This window comes from Falco biarmicus, chromosome 4, assembly GCF_023638135.1.
Source record: "Falco biarmicus isolate bFalBia1 chromosome 4, bFalBia1.pri, whole genome shotgun sequence".
NCBI lineage: Eukaryota > Metazoa > Chordata > Aves > Falconiformes > Falconidae > Falco > Falco biarmicus.
This window is the reverse complement of record NC_079291.1, coordinates 102,703,532-102,724,322: the sequence shown is the minus strand read 5'-3', so window position 1 is coordinate 102,724,322 and position 20,791 is coordinate 102,703,532. Positions and strand designations below refer to the sequence as shown.

Here is a 20,791-nt window from a genome sequence, read left to right as displayed (position 1 = left end):
AGAGTGCAATTATACATAGAATTTGTTGTATTGCTGAAAATCAATATGAAATTCATTTAGTAAATTACTGATGAATGAGTTTCAGGGATAAGAACTCAGTGGAAAACTGTGCATCTCCAACTTTCTCCTTACCTATTTATTCTGTTCTCTTTACCAGTTTGCATCAAGTTTTATACTAGAAACTGAACTTTTGCTATACAGCTTGCCTCATTCATTTAAAATGTAACAATCTCTCTTGAGTCAGGATCTCCCACTAAGCAACTGGCTCAGGACACGTCTCCACTGACAAATCTTAATCTGAAGTCTATTAATATTCTGGTAGCCTTTTAGATCACCGTTGCACTATACTCAGAAATCTGGTGCCGAGTTGCCTATAATGATGCTCAGCGTTTTTTGTCTCTAGTCAGTTACAGTTAGTTTACAATTCACAACAGGCTTCCTTCAGCAGATCTTAATTAAGTCATTAAGACTAAAGAATCTCTCCTGCACTTTGACACACTTAAGCCAAAATCCAGATGCTTGGCAGGTATGCACATAAACTCTACCTCTCCTGCATTTCGTCATCCTGAAATGGACAGCAGCTCTTTAGGGGCCAAATGCGACCGTCACTTCCCTTCCCTTTCCCTTATCTAAGATGGCTGTAGAGCAGGCTGATTCTGCCCTCAGCTATGATGGCTATCATCAAATGTTTTAAGGACTTCCTGCCCAGAAAAAGGATGGCCACCTAAGCGGCATCTTGTTGCCCTTACCTAACATGGCTGCCAAAGTTCATGGCCTCTTTTTGGTTGTGTGGCAAACAGTGGTTCACAGAAACGAAGCATGAACTTACACTCATGCTTACACATCCTCCCTAACTCCTGCTGAGCATAGTACTGTGGCTGAGCATTTTATATTGAACTCTTTCCATCCACCTGTTGCTTTCCACAGTTCTAAGATGGACACTTTCTGGTAAACATCAAATACCTCATAAAAATACCCATACAATAATTATACCCTCATTTCAGAATGCAACCACTTTCTATATTTTTACCTCAGTCTATCAGTCTGCCCCTGATAACTTTTTAACTCATAAGGCAATTTGAAATAGGATTCAAAAACTCCCAGAGAGAATTCAAGGCACCCAACCGCTCTGAAAGCTGTCACTCATGCAGAAAAGGAAGGCTCAAATTAATGCCATTGCTGAAAACCAAGGTAGAACTCTGTTGTTACATGAGCCACTTGGCAGTGCCAAAAAGTATTAGAAAGACAGCTGGCACATACCATTGCTTCCCCCATGAGACCATCAAAATGGGATTTCTCTAGGGGATGGAGAAGGGTTCAGGTTACCCTAATATGGCAGTGGCTTCCAGTTTAAAGGACACAGATACTTAAGAGTATTAGTTCATTCTACTGGTTGCAGAAAGACTTGAGCAAGATACTGCACAAGCAATACAGTATGAAATTTTTTTCAGTCTCAATATCTAAAAATAGATATTTACAGAGAACATCAGAAAAAGATATTCACTGCTCAGTTTAGCTTTTTTACTTGATTCTCTTAGGCCCTAAAGATGATAATTTTTCTTCATCTTTAATTTCACTTTCAGGCTCCTTTCTCCATTAATTTTGCATATAAAAATACAAAAAGTACTTTCATAAACATTCTTTTCATTCCAGCACCTGTAGTACCCTTTGTTTCCATTTTTTATGCCTTTGCAATTCTAAAACGTTCTCAGTTAGTTCTACTTTTGCAACCCTCCCCCTGAAATCGAACTCCTGATAGACTTACATTTATTCCTCATTTCCCCCATACTCTTGTTATACCCCTTTCCTTCCTCCTTTGGATTACTTATGGCACCTTATGTTATGTGCTATAAGCAATAGCTTATATTTTTTTTTAATAAAGAATTTATAAAGAATTTTCATTTATTTAAAAAATCAGTAAATTAGGAATATATTTACCACAATAGTACAGTCTCATAAACAAGCTGATGAAAGCCAGGAAGTGTTGTGCCAGATATATATATTTTTTTTTTTCTCCTGTCAGAATTGACAACTGTGGACATATAGTCCTAAAGCTTCCACCTATTAGCCTTTCTTTTTTTGTCTTAAAAAAATCAGACTCTTCTCTCATCTGGGATTTATTTTCTTTGCTTCATACACAGATGTTACAGCCTGGTTTTGCTGTTTTTTTCCTCATTGGATCATTGGAAGCAGAAGAAAACCAGGCTGTGATGAATCACATCTCTCCTAAATCACCGTGCAATCATAAAGGGGAAAAAAATGAAAACAGCCCTGCGATTTTACTGTGCTATAACTAACAACACAGCAGTCATGCTTTCTCTCATACACTGTGCTGCCTTACCTGAGTTGCTGCTTATTTCCCTCATATATTGCTAGCTAAAGTGCCTGGCCTAGCCCCACTTTCTCGCCTCCACGGCTGCCTGGCCTTCCTGGTGTCAGAGATCCCCCCCATATCCCTAATCCTAACACCTTGTCACAGGGTAATTATAGTGCTGGCACACCTCCAACACCTTGTATCAAACAATCTCCACTTGTTTGCTTTACAGGGAATGACGGACTTAAAAATTAATTCGGACCAGAGAGACCTGTTCACACTAGCCTACTGTATGACCTTGGAAAAGGAACCACCTTTCCTCGGCTTCTAGAAAAAGGGGCTAAACATGACCTTGGATGCTGCTCCAAGACCTGCTGAGGGAAAACACCGCACCAGAGACCCCAGCCCCATTCTATGCTGACCTTGTCGCGGCCTTGTGGCGCAGCCCCGGCTCCAGCTGCCAGCCGGTAACCGGGGCCAGGCAGGCCCGGCCAGCGCTTCCCGCTCCCCCAGGCACGGCAAAGGCATTGCGGCTGCCACAATTTTCAACCCGGGATCATAAAACGCCAAGAAGAACAACGGGGAAAGCAGAAGGATGTCGGGGAGATCCTGCACTCTCTCATGAGGGCTCTGCTGATGAAGCATGACCCCAGTTTCTCCTCAGGGCTACCCTGGTTAACGGCAGGCCAGTCCCGCCCAGGGCGCAGCTGAGGGGAACCGGAGAGGGGACAGACATGGCACCCGGCGCCGGGGCTCACTCACCTCAGCGACCGGCCCCCCTCCCACCTGCTAACTCGTCCTAACCGGACCCTTCCGCAGCAGCCCCTCTCACCCTCCCCCCGCCCCCCAGGGAGCCGCTCAGCTCGCCCCGCCCGGGGCCCCTCACGGCTCAGCCCGCCGGCCCCCCCCAAGCCCGCATTCCCCGCGCGCACCCGGAAGACGGCGGCGGCAGCGGCGGGGCGGGGCCTTGGCCTCTACCGCAGCTTCACTGCGCGCCGCGCGCCTGCGCAGCCCCGCCTCTGCGCTTGCGCCGCCGCCCGCGAGGGGGTTGGAGGCGGCCGCCGCGCCTTCCCTTTGGCCAGGCCCCGCCGAGGACGGCTCCTCCCTCCGCCACCGCCTGCCCTCCCCCCCGCCCCCCGCCCCCCGCCCCTCCCCGGCAGCGCCGCCGCTGCTACACCGGGTAGGTTTCCAGTCACTATGGCGGCCGCTGCGCTGAAGGTAAGGGAGGGAGCGGAGCCCTGGTGCGCCCCGTGCCTCCCCCGGGGCCGGGCAGCGCTAGGCCGGGGGGAGGCGCGGGGCCGCGCCGGGCGAGGGACGAGTCTGACCCGGTTTGTTTTCGGCTCTGCAGGTCGGAGGAAAGTTTTCGTGGCCGGCGGCTGCCTGAGAGGCAGCGCTACCGAGCGGGAGGCGTCCGGGCCCGGCCGCCAGGCCTCTCCCGCCGCCGCAGGGCCGGCCGCCGCCGGGCCCGCGGAGCCGCGCTCGGCGGGCGGAGGGAGAGCGCGGGAGGCTGAGGAACGGGCCCTCCTCATGCGCCGCCACCTGCGGACGGGCTGAGCCGAGCGCAGGGGACGCCGCCTCTCCGGGCCGCCGCTCCCCGCGCCGGGGGCTTGTGGCGGGGACTTCCTGGAGCAGCCCCCTGCTCGCCTCCCTTCTCCGCCGGCCCCCGCGCCCCGCCCCGCCGCCAGCCGCCCCGCCGCCGAGGGACGCCCGCTCGCTGCCGCCGGCCGGAGCCATCGCGGGCACCGCCTGGGAGCAACCTGTCAGTGCACCTTGTAGGCCGTCCCCGAGGGACCCTTCCCCTGCGTTAGGGTGTCCCCGGGAGAAGGAGCGTTGGAAGCCCTCTCCATGCCTTATCAAGTTCCTTATCTGAGCGGCTCTCTGAAACCCTAGACCAGTTCAGCTTTATCTGGTGTAGGGGAAGAAAACAGTATAGCCCTTGTACCCCATCCTAAACCGAGGACCACCTATTGTGCTTCACTTCAGTATGTGAAGATGGTGAAATGCGGCTTGCTGTGTGAAGCGACTAGACCCCTGGTGTGGAGTGAGGGCTTTGTATTCACCTCCCGACTCCCGATCTGTATGCTTTGAGAGGGGACGCTAATCCTTCTCCCTCATCCCCCTTCCCTAAACCTTTCCTTGCTTCCATGTTGCATTGGTCGGAATTTTGGTCAGTGTTGTTTACGGAAGGGGGGTGAGAAGGCAGTTGAGGTTAAAAACAAAAGTACTTGTGTGACTCATCTACTTGGATTTAAGACATTCTATCCTTCTTTCAAGGAGCCTTTGCTTCTCTTTGAAGGAATCAGATGCTTGTTCCTATTCTTCCAGAGGAGGATGGATTGAAAGTTGTACATTTTAGACTTCTTTTGAGCCACTGCTGATATTCTTAAAAGACATAATGGGGCTTTTTCACTGGATTATTGCCAGAATTAGTTTACACACTGAAACAATGAGTTGTTAGGCCTTTCATACAATAATGTTTGTCCTGCTTTAATATAAAGTTGCTGTGGAGGTTTGAGGTGAAAATTGTGGAGGACAGTCTGCATCAGAAGAGGCTCTCTTCATCTCTGGTCGGTGTGGCAACCCCAATCTGTCCTCGATGCCTTCAGCCTTGGCCATCTTCACTTGCCGCCCGAACTCTCATCCGTTTCAGGAGCGTCATGTCTACCTGGACGAGCCTGTCAAGATCGGCCGCTCAGTGGCTCGCTGCCGGCCAGCTCAGAATAACGCAACTTTTGACTGTAAGGTGCTGTCCAGGAACCATGCTCTTGTCTGGTTTGATCACAAGACGGGCAAGGTAAGATTATTTTTTTTAAATTTAAAAATAATGAACTGCACATTTGTTTTAGCAAGTTACTGTAGGTTGCAGATCGCTTTGGTTTCACTGTAATAAATATGATTGCAAGTGGAAGGAGTAAGATTTGTGGTATAGTTGAAATGATTACTTTTCAGGTAAGCTGATAATTTCCTACTGAGCAGAAGCTTTAAATATTATTAAAGTACATAAAACAGTTGAAAATGGTTATAAGTGCTGAAAAAAGTTGCATGCGTATTATTCATTGCTGGAAGTAGGTGATTTTGAGGTAATAAAAATGTGAAAGCACAGACTTGCATGACTATAATAGCGTAACAGTATTTTTTAAAATACTGAGAAATTACTATTTTATCTGAGCATGTAAATGGATCTCATTGCGAAGAGCATTAAAAAACCACTCAGTTTATTTGGTACTCTTCCTACTTGCCCTTTTGAAATGTTATAAAGAGTATTTTGTTGTTTGGGTCTGATAGGAGGTTTGTTACTGGCAGCAGGAGCGTAACAAATGGCCTACAAGATATTTTCTCATTGATAGTGAAAACGGTTTTAAAATATATCCTGTGTTCACTTAACTGTTCTTTTCAAAAGGCTAACTGTCTTGTTAAGTGAAATTTAGGGGTTCTGTAGTGCATGTTTTGTCCACTAGGGATTGAACTGGGACAAGTAAAGTTATTGTACTTAATGACTGTCAAGTTAGTTTTATATATCCAACAAGAAATGAACAAAATGCAGATTGCAGTTGCTCAACAACGTATTTTTTTTCCAATATACTGATGTTATGCCCTAGAACTTCACATGCTCTAAATTAGCTCTGTTTTTTAGCTTCACAGCATGCCCCTCTATGAAATGCAGCGTAGCACTTGATTTTAAGAATAGTATGGTCTGTAATTAATGAAGTATTTTTTTTGTAGTGTGACACAGCAGAAGTAACAGTATAGCGCAGTCGAAGTTCTTAAACCTTCTATTGTTAACTATCCTATGTTATGCAATACCTAGGCATGATGGGACCTGCATGTAATTGTGCAAACAGCTATCTGTATTAGTGTTTCGTTAAGCATGTTGTTTTGGCTCTGTTGTGTGTGTGATGTGCATTCTTGGACACTTTAGAAAACTTAAGTACTTGAAGTATTTTCAATTGAAGCTTAGCTTTTAACCTTGTTTGACTCTACAAAGGAGTGTTACAATTTATTGTGCTGTTTTTAAATGGAAAAGTATTATGCATATAGGTTTTTATCAATGTTTCTCATGATTTATAAAGATGTTAAGACCCCTGTTAAGCTCTGTTATGGTTACAAATAGTCTAGCTGTATTAAACCTAGTTAATTTGACAAAGCATTGAGTACTGAGCAAGCCTGCCGACTAATAATGAGCTTGAAAAACAGTCAGCTGTGGGTTTTTTTGTTCTTAAATTTGTTAGCTTTGGCTTTTCTAATACAGGTAAAAAAATTACATGTTTATTGATCATATCTAGCTGATCTAAAATAGCAACTTAGTAGTAAATAAGAGGATGATATTCTTGAGATACCATCATGTGAAGATTTGACTGGAGTCTTGATGAAAATTGCCAAAGTGGTTATCTGGATCAGTAGCTGTACTGATCAACTAAAGTGTGGGGTTAAGGTCATGCATAAGAATACATTACTGTACATTTTGCGTGTTTAGATGTTATGGTACTGTAAAAGGTTTAAATCACTGATACAGCAGCACGGAGAATTTTGGGTTCTGTATTTGTTTCTTGGCAATACGCTCTGGATTTTCATCTGGTTGAGTATCTGGTGGATTGTAAGACAGTTGGAGGAGAGGGCAAAAATGTATTGTTAGAGATAAATGCCAAATGCTGTTGTGAAAAGGCAGGTAGAAAATGTTGGTAAATAGAAGCTTAACCTTGAATTGCAAACAAAGAATTCTGGGGTGTTTTCAAAGTACTAACAAAAATATAAACTATGTCTGAACATTTGCATGCAGGAATGTTTATTATCATTACTTACAGGACTTCTAATAAGTACATCTCATTTAGGAACATGTAATTATCCTATCAATGACCTATATTTAAACCTGAATAAATTCTTTTTGCCATAATATTTGTAAACATTTCTTAGAAGCTTATGTATAGGGCTTTTGTCAGTTGTGGGTTTTATGAAGATAAAAGACCTTGAAATGTTAATTTAGTAACAGAGATAAACCTTCAGATATTTCAAAATAGTTCATGAATGATCTGGGGCTGCAGTTTCCTAAGTTGTGGAATTTGGTGATACCAGTTTCTGGCATTCCCAGTTGCTTGGTCCAGTCTCTGTACTGCCTCTTGAGCTGCCTCTCAGTTATACCTTTAATTCTTTTTTGAGGGTTTGGAGTTTTGTTTTGTTGCAGTGATTCATGTGAGTGATCCTGTTTACTACATAGGCTGTAGACAATTATATCAGCATAATCTGTAAACAAGGGTAGAAGCTGAAGAGAGGGAGCATCGGTAAGTGGTGCCAAGGAAACTGGTATACAATTTTATTTTTTTGAGGCAGAGGTAGGCTTAAGCTGAAGTATGTCACACAAGCAGACTATGTTTAAGATGACATGCTACTTACAGTTGAAAGATGTGAATGTTTACTTTGTATAAAGGCAGTTTAATTATGCATGTAAAAAAGTAGGTGCCCAAAGGAGATAATGCCTATGTAACTCCAGCGTTATTAAGGATAAAAGTAGGGTGAGTCTTCAAGATAACCAGTAAATAGCATTTAAAAGCAGATATTTAAAGTTGGATTTGCTTTTAAAAATATTTTTAACATAATATGTAAGCCTAAAAATGTGTAAGATAAAAGTGGAAGGGAGATAATGGTTGAAGTATCTGTACTCAGTTTTTGTTTGCTTAGTAATACTTTTGTAGACAACCAGTGCGATGCCTCTTTTTGCTTGTTTGTAGAAACAGTGTAATATCTCCCTGTGGATTTTTCATACAGCAGTTACGTTAGAAGATTATGCTTAGAATAGATTTTGATTTATTTATTTATTTATTTTAGTAATTACAATTTAATGAATCTTTGTAAGGGATGTCTGAAAAAATGAGTCACTAGATATGTATGAGGTAGATGTGCTGAGCATGGAGTGTTTCAAAAAGTGTGAATCAAAGCAAAAGAAGTGTGCTATAGTTCAGAAAATCTAAGTATGTTTGTTCAGCTTCTATCACTGCATATGGGCAGAAACTCTGAAAACTGCTTAACTGAAATCCTCTTAAAATATATTTTTTCAGGGTAGAGGGTTGTTTTGTTTTTAAAAATAAGCAAGTTGAAAACCCTTGAGAATTTGTATGTGACTTCTCCCAGGCTGAAATGCTTCTGGCAGATGTGGTGGAAGTTTTTAGTTCAAACCTGAAGTTTTGGACAGATATCCAGGCTTTCAAAAATTGGGATTATTCAGTGCCTGAGATTGTTGTGAGTGGCTCTTTTAAGTACCTTTTTATAAAGAATCCATTGCCATAGTTTACTAAAGGCACTGAGAAACTGTGTAAGAAATGAAGTATTTTCTTAGACCAAAAGGATTCAAAATAACTGGTCATTTTTAAGAACTGAAAAAAGTAACATACAGGCACAAGTTTTTGTGTTAGGGTGATAGCTACTACTACTGTTTTCACTTAATTCAAAGCGGGTGTGAGCATTCATAGTATCTTGGTTACAGAAATGCCAAATACTAAATTGAAAGCCAAATAGTCCACATGATAGCACATGAAATTTATTAAGGCCATGCTTTATGGCTTCTGGGCCTAAAATATGTGAGATAATGTTGCAGAATACTTACTGCAGGGAGCACCCTCTTTAAAAAAAACAAACCAACTCTGCTTCTCTGCTCCTGCCCACCCACCCACCCACCAAAAAAAAAACCAACAAAAAAACCCAACACACAACCCACCTAAAAATCAAAACCCCAAACAAAACAACCAAGAAAAATTCACAAACAAACCAGAAAACACCACCCAAAACCAACAACCACAAAGGTACAGCCAGGGAATTGCAGATTGGCTAGCTTTGTTTGAGTCCCTGGGAAAATCGTGGAATAAGCTTTGGAAAACTTTTCTGGGCACATGGAGAGGATGGTTTGGTAATGGTCAGTATGATTTAGCAGGGATAAATCATGTCTGATGAGTCAGATTGCCTTGTATGATAAAATGACTAGATTTGTGGGCAAGGGAGAGCAGTGCATGGTATTTATCTTGCCTTTTAGCAGGGTTTTTGACTATTTCCCATGATGGTCTTCTAAGATAGGGCATTGCAGCCTGGATGTACGAATAACTAGATAAGTAAAACAAAACTGGTTTGAGGATCAAGCTCAGTGGTTAATAGGTGGTGCTCTACCTGGATGCTGGTGACAAGCAGAATACTACAGGAGGCTATAGTGACCTGTCCCGTTTAATATTTTTATCGGTAACCTGAAGGACATGGTGAAGTACACTCTAGTCAAGTTTGAAGATGACACTGAATCTGGGAGTATTGTGGTGGGGAAAGAGTTGATATGCTCAAGGACAGCACTGCCATTCAGAGGGACCTGACCTTGCTGAAGAAGTAGACAAGACGGGAATATCAGGAGTCTCAATAAGGACAAATGAAGTCCTGCACGTGGAAAGGAAGAACGCCTCGCAGTTTGTTAGACCATGTCTGGGATACTGCATCTAATTTTGGACCACCAATGCAAGAAACAGATTGATGAACAGGAGTTAAAAGATTTTGGATGCTTTCTTTTTTTGCTGTGTTATACTAGGGATAAAAATCTATTGACCATATAAAAAGGAGTATGTTTTTCACTGAAGAGGACATAGAATGTTTTGTGGAGATCAAGAATTTGGCAAAATTCAAGAAGTATTAGAGATTCCTCTATGATACTCTGGGCTGTTCGGTGCTGATACATGAGAAATTAAACATCCCTTACATAGATCAGTAGCATTTTTTTCATTAGATACCATTTCTATTATATATTTTTCCTCTGTTACATCTTTTCAGCTTTCTGTTCTGGTTGTTGTCCTTGAGAGCTGGACAAACATTTTATTTTTCAGTGCTTTTGATGTTCTGTGCTTACAGCCTGCAGTATCTGTGGAGGAGACACAGTTTGCAGTGTCTGTAGAGGAGACACTTTATCTTCCAAACATCAAATGTGTATTCCAAGTGCCCTGGGAGACTGACCTGGGATCTGTTATAATGCAAGAAGGTGAAATTTCAGTGCTTAGATGCTTTTGGTAAGAGGGTGATGTCACCCAGCCCTTACGTACACCTGTTAATATTTTTATGTAAGTGCTGTTCACCCTGAATGAACTATCAATTTTTTGCTGATAGGTTCGTAACAGTAGCATGGGGTATGGAGTGCTCTGTTCCGGCAAACTTCACCACTGTACTTTTAGAACCCAGTGTAGGACTGTTGGTGGCCATTTATAGTAGAGGTAAGTTACTGCTGACAAGGATTTCCCTGCAGAGATACCATCTAGAGCCACTGCTGCAGAGCTAATACTGTAATTCTTGGAGCTGATCCATTGCAGTCATGATGCATCTATCCTGAGCCAGGAACACCAACGCATTGATTAGGTTTTAAAAACAAACAAAAATCCCTTTTGTATTTGCAATGAATTTTTACAAACCTCAAATGAATCAGGTTACTTAGCAGTATTGAAGGCCAATAAATATGTTTTCCTTAGGTCTCTAATGAGATGGTTTGGGTTTGCTCCTGGTCCCATGCTTCTAAATATAAAACCTTGCTTCCCTCATATATTTTCATTATATAAAATACTTTTTGACTGACTGACTTTCACATGTTAGTCATGGCAGCCCATTGCTCGTCTGCAGGTGATTTACATTACACTGGAGAAATACTTTTTTGGCTTTGCCTTCTCGTTTTTCTAACTGAATTTGAGCAGTTTTCATTGTTCATTTATCTAATTTAAGCATTTAAATGCATGTATGCTGTAAAGGGCCATGTGGGTTAGTGGTGTCTAACTGTGTCAGTGTGCTGCTTTTGGTTGTGTTGATTTTAATCTATTCTGGCTAAAATTCTGCAAAATGTGTGCACAAACACTCAACTGATTTGTTGTGTTTTGGTTTTTGTCATTTATTTTAATAGATAATACAAAGTGAAAATCATTATTGTTTGTGGAACCTGGCAAGTGAAAGGGAAGGAAGAATGCTGTCTCCATCCCTAAAGCTAGCAATTACAGAGGCTATTGCTACTAAATTACACGATTGTTTGTTGTCTCTGCATTTTCTTTTGAATCACATCAATAACTGCTTCCTGTTAACCTTGCTCACTTGCTGAGAGTTTGGATTATCTAAGAACTCAGAGTTTTGTTAAATCTTGCTGTGACAATGCATTAATGTTTGCAATTTGTCTTTCCTTCCAGAAGCATTTCTGCTTGTAGCAGAATTCTCGGAAGAAGGCTTACAGTATTGTCACATTTTTGTTGAATATAGACAAGCATTTTTTTCAGTCTGCTTTAGAAGTGGGAACCTCGGGCAGAGAGGTGGTTTGAGCTGTACCATCTTAAGCCCCTGTAAGAAGACATATCTGTCTGCCAGAGGCCCAGAACAGTTTCCGTTTTGAAAAGGAAAATCATTATGCTGAAGCCAACCACTTAATCAAATACAATTTTTGTTATGTTGTACCAGACACGCATGTATGTGATTGAGCAATGTCTCAGTTTATTTCAGTCTTGAGAAATAAATAAATTATGAACTTCCAGCAGGCTTATAATAGAAAGCCCCAAATCCTGTAGTAACGCTGTACTTGAATGGAAAAACACAGAAAATGATAGCAGCAGTTTGACTTTTTATTTTTGTTAAAATGTAAAAAGTAAATCTTAAAAGTACTGGGATTAGTCAGGAGTAGCTAAGGGCATGAGGAATTTATAATCTTTGCAAAGCTAAGGAGTACTTCAGTATTGATAGTTGAACTATGGTGCATACTGGAGGAAAGTATGTGCTATTATTAGACCTTTTTAGGTTATAAAATAACAATAACCAACCACTGAAAAGACTGAAGAATTGATGATATGGGCTCAATCGCAAATGTTCTAATAGCGTAAAACAGTGACAACTAGTAACTAAACACAAAAATACTGACAGTATTGTGTGACTGTTAGTTTATCTGCAGTTGGAAGATACTGTTCAGGTTTAGTTTTCATGTGGTAATTCCAATGTGTTGAAAATATTTATTGACAGAAAGACTTAAATATAGGAAACATGCAAAGTCTGAGGTATATATAGAAGCTACATAAGAACAAACAAGTGACCTTTTGTTCTCATATTAAGAGGATATTGAAAATAAACCTAAGAACAAGTTACTAATGCTGTATGTTCTCATAATTACAGTTGTAATAGTTCTTTCATAAAAATAAAATTAATGCAAGAGATTAAGATACAAGAGTTGTAGATGCTTGTAACTGTGTATTGAGTAAAGGAAGGAACAGAAATGCTTATGTTTCAAATCAAAGAAGAAAAGCTCTGTTATGGGCCGGATACATATTTGTACTGCAGGTTCTTTTGAAGACATTTGGTACTGGCTGCTGCTATTTACATATGCCATTAGTCTTATCGGATAGGGCACTTTTTGCTCTTAACTGGCACTTTTCAGAGTTGTTTCTTTTCTGGATGTTGAGCAAGATGAAGTTTAAACATAGATTTTCCAAAACTTTGTATGTCTTTTACAGAACACTGATAATGTTGCACCAGATGTTTTTTGCTTGTTTAACTCCCTGTTCCCCCTCCATGCCCTGCCCCAGCAGATTTTGATGACTCTGCCTTTCTTTCTATTTTGTAATTGCTTTTCTTGAAGTGTAATGCTTAACTGTATAGGGTAGAAACCAGATCTCTTGGTTTTGCAATCTGGGCGTACAGCCTGCCTACCTGTTTGCCTTTTAAATTTCTGGTGACCTTTCTCAGTAATTCCTGGCACAGTTACTGTAATTTTTCTCTTTTTTTGATTGTTAGCTATAATAATTGAATGGACTTATGGGCAATAGCATTGCAAAATGGTTTTGGTGGTATTACTTGTGATTCTGTTCTGACATTGCCTTTTTCTGCACTTACACTTAGTGTTTCAGTGTTTCAGGTACTTGAAGAATCCATGGTGGCATAATGAATTATTTGTAATTCTTCACGTTTTTAATTTGTTGTTAAAAAACCCTTTGTTTTTTATACATGGTTGTGAAAAAATACATTCTGCAGCCAAGCTATTTTTTCAGGTCTTTGATCTCAGTAATTGCAACTCCTTGTTGTTTACTTGCAATTGTTACAAGGATTTCTCTTGCTGAATGGCAGAGGATTTCTAAGGATATATGGAGTCAATATAATCGCATATTATTAAGGGACAAAGAATAAGTTTGAAGCTTCTTTTGTTTCTATGTATTTCAGAACTGTAAATCATTATGTATAGTTAAGGTGGTATCTACTCTGGGGGAGTTTACAGTATTATGAGCAAGGACAGCCATATTCTACGGCACAGATGTGCTGTCAGAGGATAAGTTAGGTTGGTGTGGACTTCTGGAGGTCATCCAGTCCAATCCTCTGTTCCACAGCAGGTCTGATTAGTTTAGATTGCTTGTGGACTTGTGATAGAATTTTGGGTATAAAATTAATCCCTACCAAAAAATAAGCATCTGAGGACAAGGTCAGGTGTATTTTCTAGGTAGGTTAGCTTGTGTTGCTGTTCTCTTATGTTCTAAGCTTTCAGTGTTTGTGTGTATATATAATTTGGTTTTATGAAATAACTGGAGTACTGCTATTGTAGTGTAACTTAATATTACCACCAAAATGTGTCAGATAGAAATACTTTTAAAATTTATCTGGAGGAAAAGAAGCACTAAATGGAAGATGTAAGAACGTTCCTAGTTCTACCCCTAATTCCATAAGGATGGCAGTAATACAACACTTTCACTTACAGCTCTCAACCACTACTTCCTTTTCTAAAACTCAAAGGGGAAATTAAAAAAAAAATATTTTTTTGTCTTCCTCTTTGTGGACTTTCCCTAGACTGCATATTCCAGTAGTTGTAAGAGAAAGCCAGGAATACAAATAGTCATAGAAAGGGCATATTTGTTTTTGCAATCTGTGTGACTAGTTCACATTAGGTAAAGCTACCGGTTGCACTGTTTAAGCAGGGGTTTGGTAGGAATATAAGTATTGTCTGTGACATGGAAGGCCAGTGGTTTGGTCTGTCAACAGGGGACTTCTGTGTGCTTGAAGGAAGAACAGATAGATTGCTATTGTATTATGGTACTTGTAACATAGAAAGGCATGTGGATATTCCATTTCAGTGCTAACTTTACCCATGCTGCCTTCCTGATTTTTAGTTAAATTTATGAATCTGACTGTTAATTAGAAAGTTAAAAGTTAACTTAAGATTCATAAATAGAAGTTAACTTTTAACTTTCGTGTAAACAGAAGGGAAAATGGTTTTTGTGGATTTCTTACTTGAACAAATGCATTATATTAACACAGATGGACAACTTTCTCTCAAAACTCGTTTTTTGTCATGGAATCTGTGTATGTACGCTACCTCACCTACTGAAATCAGTATAGGTTATACATACATCCTATTGCAGAGTATTGCCTCCTGATAAATTTAATGCAAATCTACATTTTTGCTGCAGGTTGCCTTGCTCTTGACCCCATGTTCCAGAAGTGGGCTTGGGAAGAGTTAGTTTGGCAAAACACTGCACCAGCACAGCTGTCTTGCTTTCTTTGAGCCACTCTGGGACACCCAGATAGCATTCTTGTGGGCTCATTTAGGTCATCCTGTTCTGGGATTTTGACTGCTTCACAGACTGATGTAAATCGGCTTACAGGCCTACAGTTGTACCATTTTGTATGCAGTAGTGCAGATAGGTGTGTGGTTTTGGTCTCCCCTTGATCAAATGAAAACGGGCTTAATTTTTGTCTTCCCTTTCCCACATAGCTTTATGTTGAGCCTTTCCAGGGTAGGTGTTGCTGTTGCTGGATGAATTTTAGATGATGATGATGATGTAAGTTTTATAAACTAATATTAAAGGATTTTGATGACTAGTCTTTCTTTTGAGATCTGTAACTCATACTCTTTGATGTGTTTTACAGTTTAAACTTGCTGTACACATCTTCATTTATAATTGCTGGTTTGTATTTCCAAAAAACTTAGAAATAGAATTGTTTTCTAGTTGCCTTTAAAAACCTTTTTTGAAGATGTAGGTTTGGGCCTAATGTTAGGGTACAAGTAATCCTGTAAGATTATTTCAGTGACTGGATCTGCTTGCTGGAGTTGTGCCTCAAATTAAGTCTAAAAAGGACGTTATATAGTTCTGCTTCAAAGATCGCTTTAGACAGTTTTTATACAGGTGAGCAAAGCTGAGTGGAAACTTTCTCTGGATTGGAGAGAATAGTTTTCAGACAATGAAAGGATTTAAGAAATAGTAAGTGCTTGCTTATGCTTGTAGACGTTTGGAAAAGGTAATAATTTTACTTGACTGCTGCACTCTCACTGAGGTGTCCCAAGTATTCTTTTTCATGGGACAGTTGTAGTTGTGGACCAAGTCCTGGTTGTGCTACATGAAAGTGCTATTAATTGTTGGCATTACTCAAAGTTGGTAACTTGTATAATATTTTAGTGTTCTAAAATTGAGTTGTCCATGATCTACATCTAAAATGGAGCTCTTTGCTGGTGGTATTTAATGAGGTCGTTATCAGTAATAAGGATGCTTTTTTTTCTGATACCATCAGGATTAAAGCTGTTCCCTGAGACATGATGCAACGATGACTTCTCCATTAGTGCTAAAACTACAAGTTACTTTGCAATTATGGAATAAATATGTGTTGGTATGAATCTTTCTTGCCTTTCCTTAAGCTGGAATAAAACCTGAGAAATTTTAAAACAAACATCTGTTTGATGGCATATTAAAAAGAAAAAAGAAGAGGAAATGGAACAACTGACCTTCCAGAATTGAGGCATTTGCATCTGATTTTTTTTTTTTTTTTTTTTGGCCAAAAAAAAACAACTGTTGAATTTTTTCATTTGAAATTTCTGTTCCTGGACTGTGCAGGAACTAAGCATTCTTACAGATGAAAAAGATGCGGTGGCTTAACATGTGACTTGGTGCAACAGTAGCTGCCAAAGTGTGAATGTTTACATCCATGGCAAACACTAAGCAGTTGGTTTAGTCTGTAAGGTGAAGCTAAGGGTGTGTGTGCAGGTAGTTATTATGTGTCTGCATCTCGAGCTGGTAACTAGAATTAGTAGTATGACAGCACAACTCATTTGGGGGCTGTACTATTAGCGTTTACTAACAAAAAAGTAAATGCTGTTTTAGTGGGAATTGTATTACAGCAAGGAGCTTGTGTCGCAGGATCCATTTTGGAATGAGAATCTGTGATTATATACAGACAGAAAATGTTTTTTATCTTAAAACTTGATTATTGCATTTACAGACACAGCCAGCTTGCATTTTTATTTTAAAACCGGTTATATTTAATGGATGACAGAGTGAAAACATGAGTAAGAAGGGGAAAAAAACCCAAAAACCAACAAACCAAACCAGAAAAAAAGAGGCAAATCTGCTTTCTAGGAATAGTTTCTTCAATCTGAAGAGAAGTTGCAACTTTTGGAAAGTATGCTTGAAGTGTGAGCTAACAAATAACATTGTAAAAAGAATGCTCAAGCAAAACAAGTATTTTGGTACACAGGAAGGGGTCAGCTTTTTACAATTTTGATATTACCAGTGGCTGTGTAGTTGCTAGGACATGAAAAAGAATTTCAGTGAGTCTACTGAGTCAAATATAAAAAATGGGCCAGTTCAGTCTTTGCTCCTATGATTTCTGACACTTAAAATTCATGCTCTGGTGTTTCCTTTCCATAAAGCTAGAGATGCTACAGTGGGTGGAGGAGACCAAACTGCTACTGATCATCTGGATTTTTTTTCCCCTCATCATTGTTCCTTTCATGGTTACCTTTTAACTTCATTGTGGTTATTAAATACTAAAATAGTTACTAATAAAACTTGTGATTGCAGTAGAATTTCTTACTGTTTGTATTTTTTATAATTCCTGATGGAAAGTCCCATTTCAGTGGAAGAAAAGAACACCGGTAATAAATTGCCACGGGTGTTAGATGCACTGTTGGCTCATATGACTGGCCAGGAATGCACATTTTTTAGTTGTGTTTGTGGGTAGGTCTGAGCGCCTTTTAAAGAACTTAACAAGGTTTTTGTGGTTTATGCATATGCTATGTGGGCTTAGGCTAGTGGAGATTAGCTCCTTATTTTCCTGATGCATTGTATTTTTGAGCAATTGAGAGAGTGTTACCTGTACTACAACGTTTTAATGTAGCCTTTGAAGTATGAGTTTTGTTTGCTGGCATCTTAAAAGAGGGAGGAGAACGTTTATCTGCTTTGATAAACAAGCCTTTAGAAAGAACTCTGTAACCTTGCTTGAAGAATTATGATGGAAGGAATGTCTTGTATATTTATGTAATCAGAAGTGGTAAATTGTTAAATGCAGCTTGTTTTAAGTGTAAAGCACTTAGATACCTGCCTACACTGAGGCATAGTAAGGGTATTATCATTTAAATGTATGAATTATAATTAACATATATTTTTAACATGCTAATAGTGTAAAGCCAAACTTACAATTTTTGAAAACATTCTAGTTTAAATACTTGAGGAGTTTGTTTTTTCTCAAGTATGACATCTTCAAGTTCTGCAAATAGACATAGATGGCTGTTCTTTGTAAAATAGTGTTAACAGTTTTCTTCAGACATGTTGATATTACGCTTGGGTAAAACTGTTAACAAAGTCCCATAGCAGGAAGCTTGTGTGTCTTGCATCTTCCCACAGTGTTTATGAGAAACTGCATTATGAAAACTGTGGTAGAATACAGAGTCTTTGTTACTTTCTGGAAAACTCAGTGCTGCAATTCAGAGGGGAATCATGCTTGGTGGTTTCCAGTTCTACTCTTCTACAGAATTTTGTTCCAGCTCCAAAGGTACTTTTTAAAATGCCAATTTCTGTGTTCCTATATGCTTTCTAGTTCCCTTAACAAAACAACTGAAGCAAATAGGACGAAACAAAATCTTGTCAACTTGTTCTGCATTGTCCAGTGAAAATATCTTTCAGAAAATCCAAGGTCACTGAGTCTATACATTTCTGAAAATGTGGGTGATAACACTTCTTTAGAACAAGACACTCTTGCCAGCGTTAGGGCAGTTATCTAGTAAGTTAACAGAAAGAGTGAAATGGAGTAGGCAGCAAAAAAGCAGAATGAACAACAACTTCAGAGTAGAGTGTTGTAGCAGTAAGTTCCTCTCTTTGTTGTGTTTCTTTGTGGATTTTTGGGTAGTAACTTCCTTTTATTTGTAATGTATATATTATCATTAGAAAATATGGTACTTCAGGTTGTGGAATTAAGTTTCCCTTTATTTTTTCCATTGAGAAGGTAAAAGATAAAATGTTTTGCAAAATACTAATTCTTAGCAAGGTATATGACAAAACTGAAGAAATGAGAACGAATCTGTGGCAGAAAACATTGTGTGTGGGTGCACAGAATTTTCCCAAACCGGTTCTCAAATGTCAGATGAGCCCTTCTGCATAACTGGTCCTTCATCCATCCTGTCCTCCTCACGCTAACTCTTGCACTTGAGCCACTCTTTAAAACCCTAGACCTTAGACTTCAGCTTACTGGTCTATGCTCCATACTGCTGGTCCTGTTGTCTTTCAACTCATTGGAAAAAAAGAATTCCAAGGTTTCATAAAAAGCTGCCTTTTCCACCCCGTTTTTTAGCAGGTTCCCACTGGAGCCTATAAGGCTTGTCTTCCTTGTCATTGTTACCCTAGCTGCCACCTTCCTCTTATTACTGCCCCTTTCTGCAAAGTAAGAAAGATAGATTCCCAAGAATCTGTCGTAGCATCCCGTCTCAGCTGCACCTTTAATTCATCTTTTGTCCAAGTGGGTTTGAGGTAAGTGTCACGTGGTGATGGGGCAGGCAGACAGAAGTGATTTTAGGGGCTGGAGAGAGGGAAAATTAGGGAAAAGAGGAGTGAGTTGTAAGGCTGGAGGAAACTTTTCTGTCTCTGTGTCTCATTCCTTCTAAATATAAGCAACCGATTCTTGATGTCACTTGCTCAGATTTGAGCCTGCTAGCCATAGCGGAGGTGGTCTGCAGGTGCTTAGGTACTGTGGGGGTCAGGAAGCACATCTGTACGGTCAGGCTGGAGAACTCCAGAGGAGAGCTTCTTACCAACAGTGAGGCTCAGATCACTTTTCAGTATTCGAGGTGGTGGGAACAGCACTGAGCAGTGAAGATACCATGGAGTTTGATGGTATTGGAAATTCTGTGAAGATGGGGTACAAACATAAATGATGTTGCAAGTGGATGGAGTGATGCAAAAGGGAATATTGGAACTTAAGAACAACTGAAGTTACGTCTATACACTTGCAAGTTGCTCTTTAAAAAAAAAACCACCAAACCCCAAAGGGAAGCATGTATTACCACTTCTCCTTTTTAAATTTGTACCATTAAGGATAGGTACTTGAAGAGCAGAGTTGTGTGCTGTTAAGAAAAATCATCGTAAAGGTGAAAGTTATCATTTAAGGTAATAAAGCTTTTACTTGAAAATTTTCTGTGTTGTCTGCTGTTTAAGTGTGTCATTTCTGAAAATGCATATTTATCTCAGCTTAATTTCTTAAGTTCTATTAAAATATTTTTAGCATGTTAGAGAGCTGTCATTACAAGCAGTGCAGAAATCGTGACTAATGAGTATTTATAGCAAAATAAATATTTCTCGATCAGACAGTTTTATTTTTTTCATTGAACTACTCATAAGGTTGGAAGGTGGGTCATCTTCCATGAAAGATTTTAGGGAAAATAGTTTAATCTCTTTATATAAGTCTGTTCCTGGTGATGAGTGTGCTGTCTCTATGCCATGTTTGAGAGACTTAAATTTACCTCTTCACCTGTTTTTCAGTAAGTTGGTTTTTTTTTGGTTTTTTTTTTTGAGGCTTTATATTGTGACTTGCTAATGAGAGCATTGGATGTTAAGAGTCTGCTTCAGTGTTTTTGGTTTATGTTTTAATTAGCAGCATGGAGCTACTTTTGTTCATTTATACACTGTCACAGCTAAAATAGTTTTTCATACTTAATGTAGTTTTGAACACGTTGCTTCGTGAAGACTCCTAGTAATACAGTTTGCATTGTAGTTGATACTAAGTAGAGATGAATGTTTGTATCCTTGAACTGACGCAATATTACTCTTCATATCTGCAGAATGTAAAGATTCTAGTAGTTTCCTTTTAAAAAATCAATGGTGATTGGTTTTTTTCTTTACTAAATTCATCATTGGGTTGAATCAAGTTGGAGAGTTTCTTGGTTTTGTTTTTTTTTCTTTTGTGTTTTTGGAATTCTTTTTTTTTTAATTTTACTTCTGATTGTTTTTCTTTGAATGGTTTGGGGACATAATTCTTCTAGTATGCCTTGACTTTTCAGTTGAAATTATGCTGCACATAAAGAAAAGATAAGCAGTTGTCTGTTGCAGTTTAAGTGGTATTGAGGTTCCAGCTGATTGACTGCTTCACTATGGGCACACTTCTTTCTGGGTTGCAGAGCCAAATGTTTGTAAACCAAGCACAGTTGGTAAACCTTTAGAAAAAGGGGAATGAAAGAATAAAAGGTGATAGTTGTTCCTCAGT

At 39.7% G+C, this 20,791-nt stretch overlaps 1 protein-coding gene across 30 annotated transcripts in view; it reads left to right on the top strand.

Annotated features, from left to right (window-relative positions):
- Positions 1 to 4,176: 4,176 nt before the first annotated feature.
- Positions 4,177 to 20,791, top strand: part of SLMAP (sarcolemma associated protein) — an 89,034-nt gene continuing 72,419 nt past the window's right edge. For all 30 annotated transcript variants that reach the window (XM_056336988.1, XM_056336977.1, XM_056336968.1 and 27 more), the window contains exon 1: positions 4,177 to 5,108. In XM_056336988.1, coding sequence (XP_056192963.1) covers positions 4,911 to 5,108 — 198 coding nt within the window. In that variant the 5' untranslated portion in view covers positions 4,177 to 4,910. The remainder of the gene's footprint in view (positions 5,109 to 20,791) is intronic.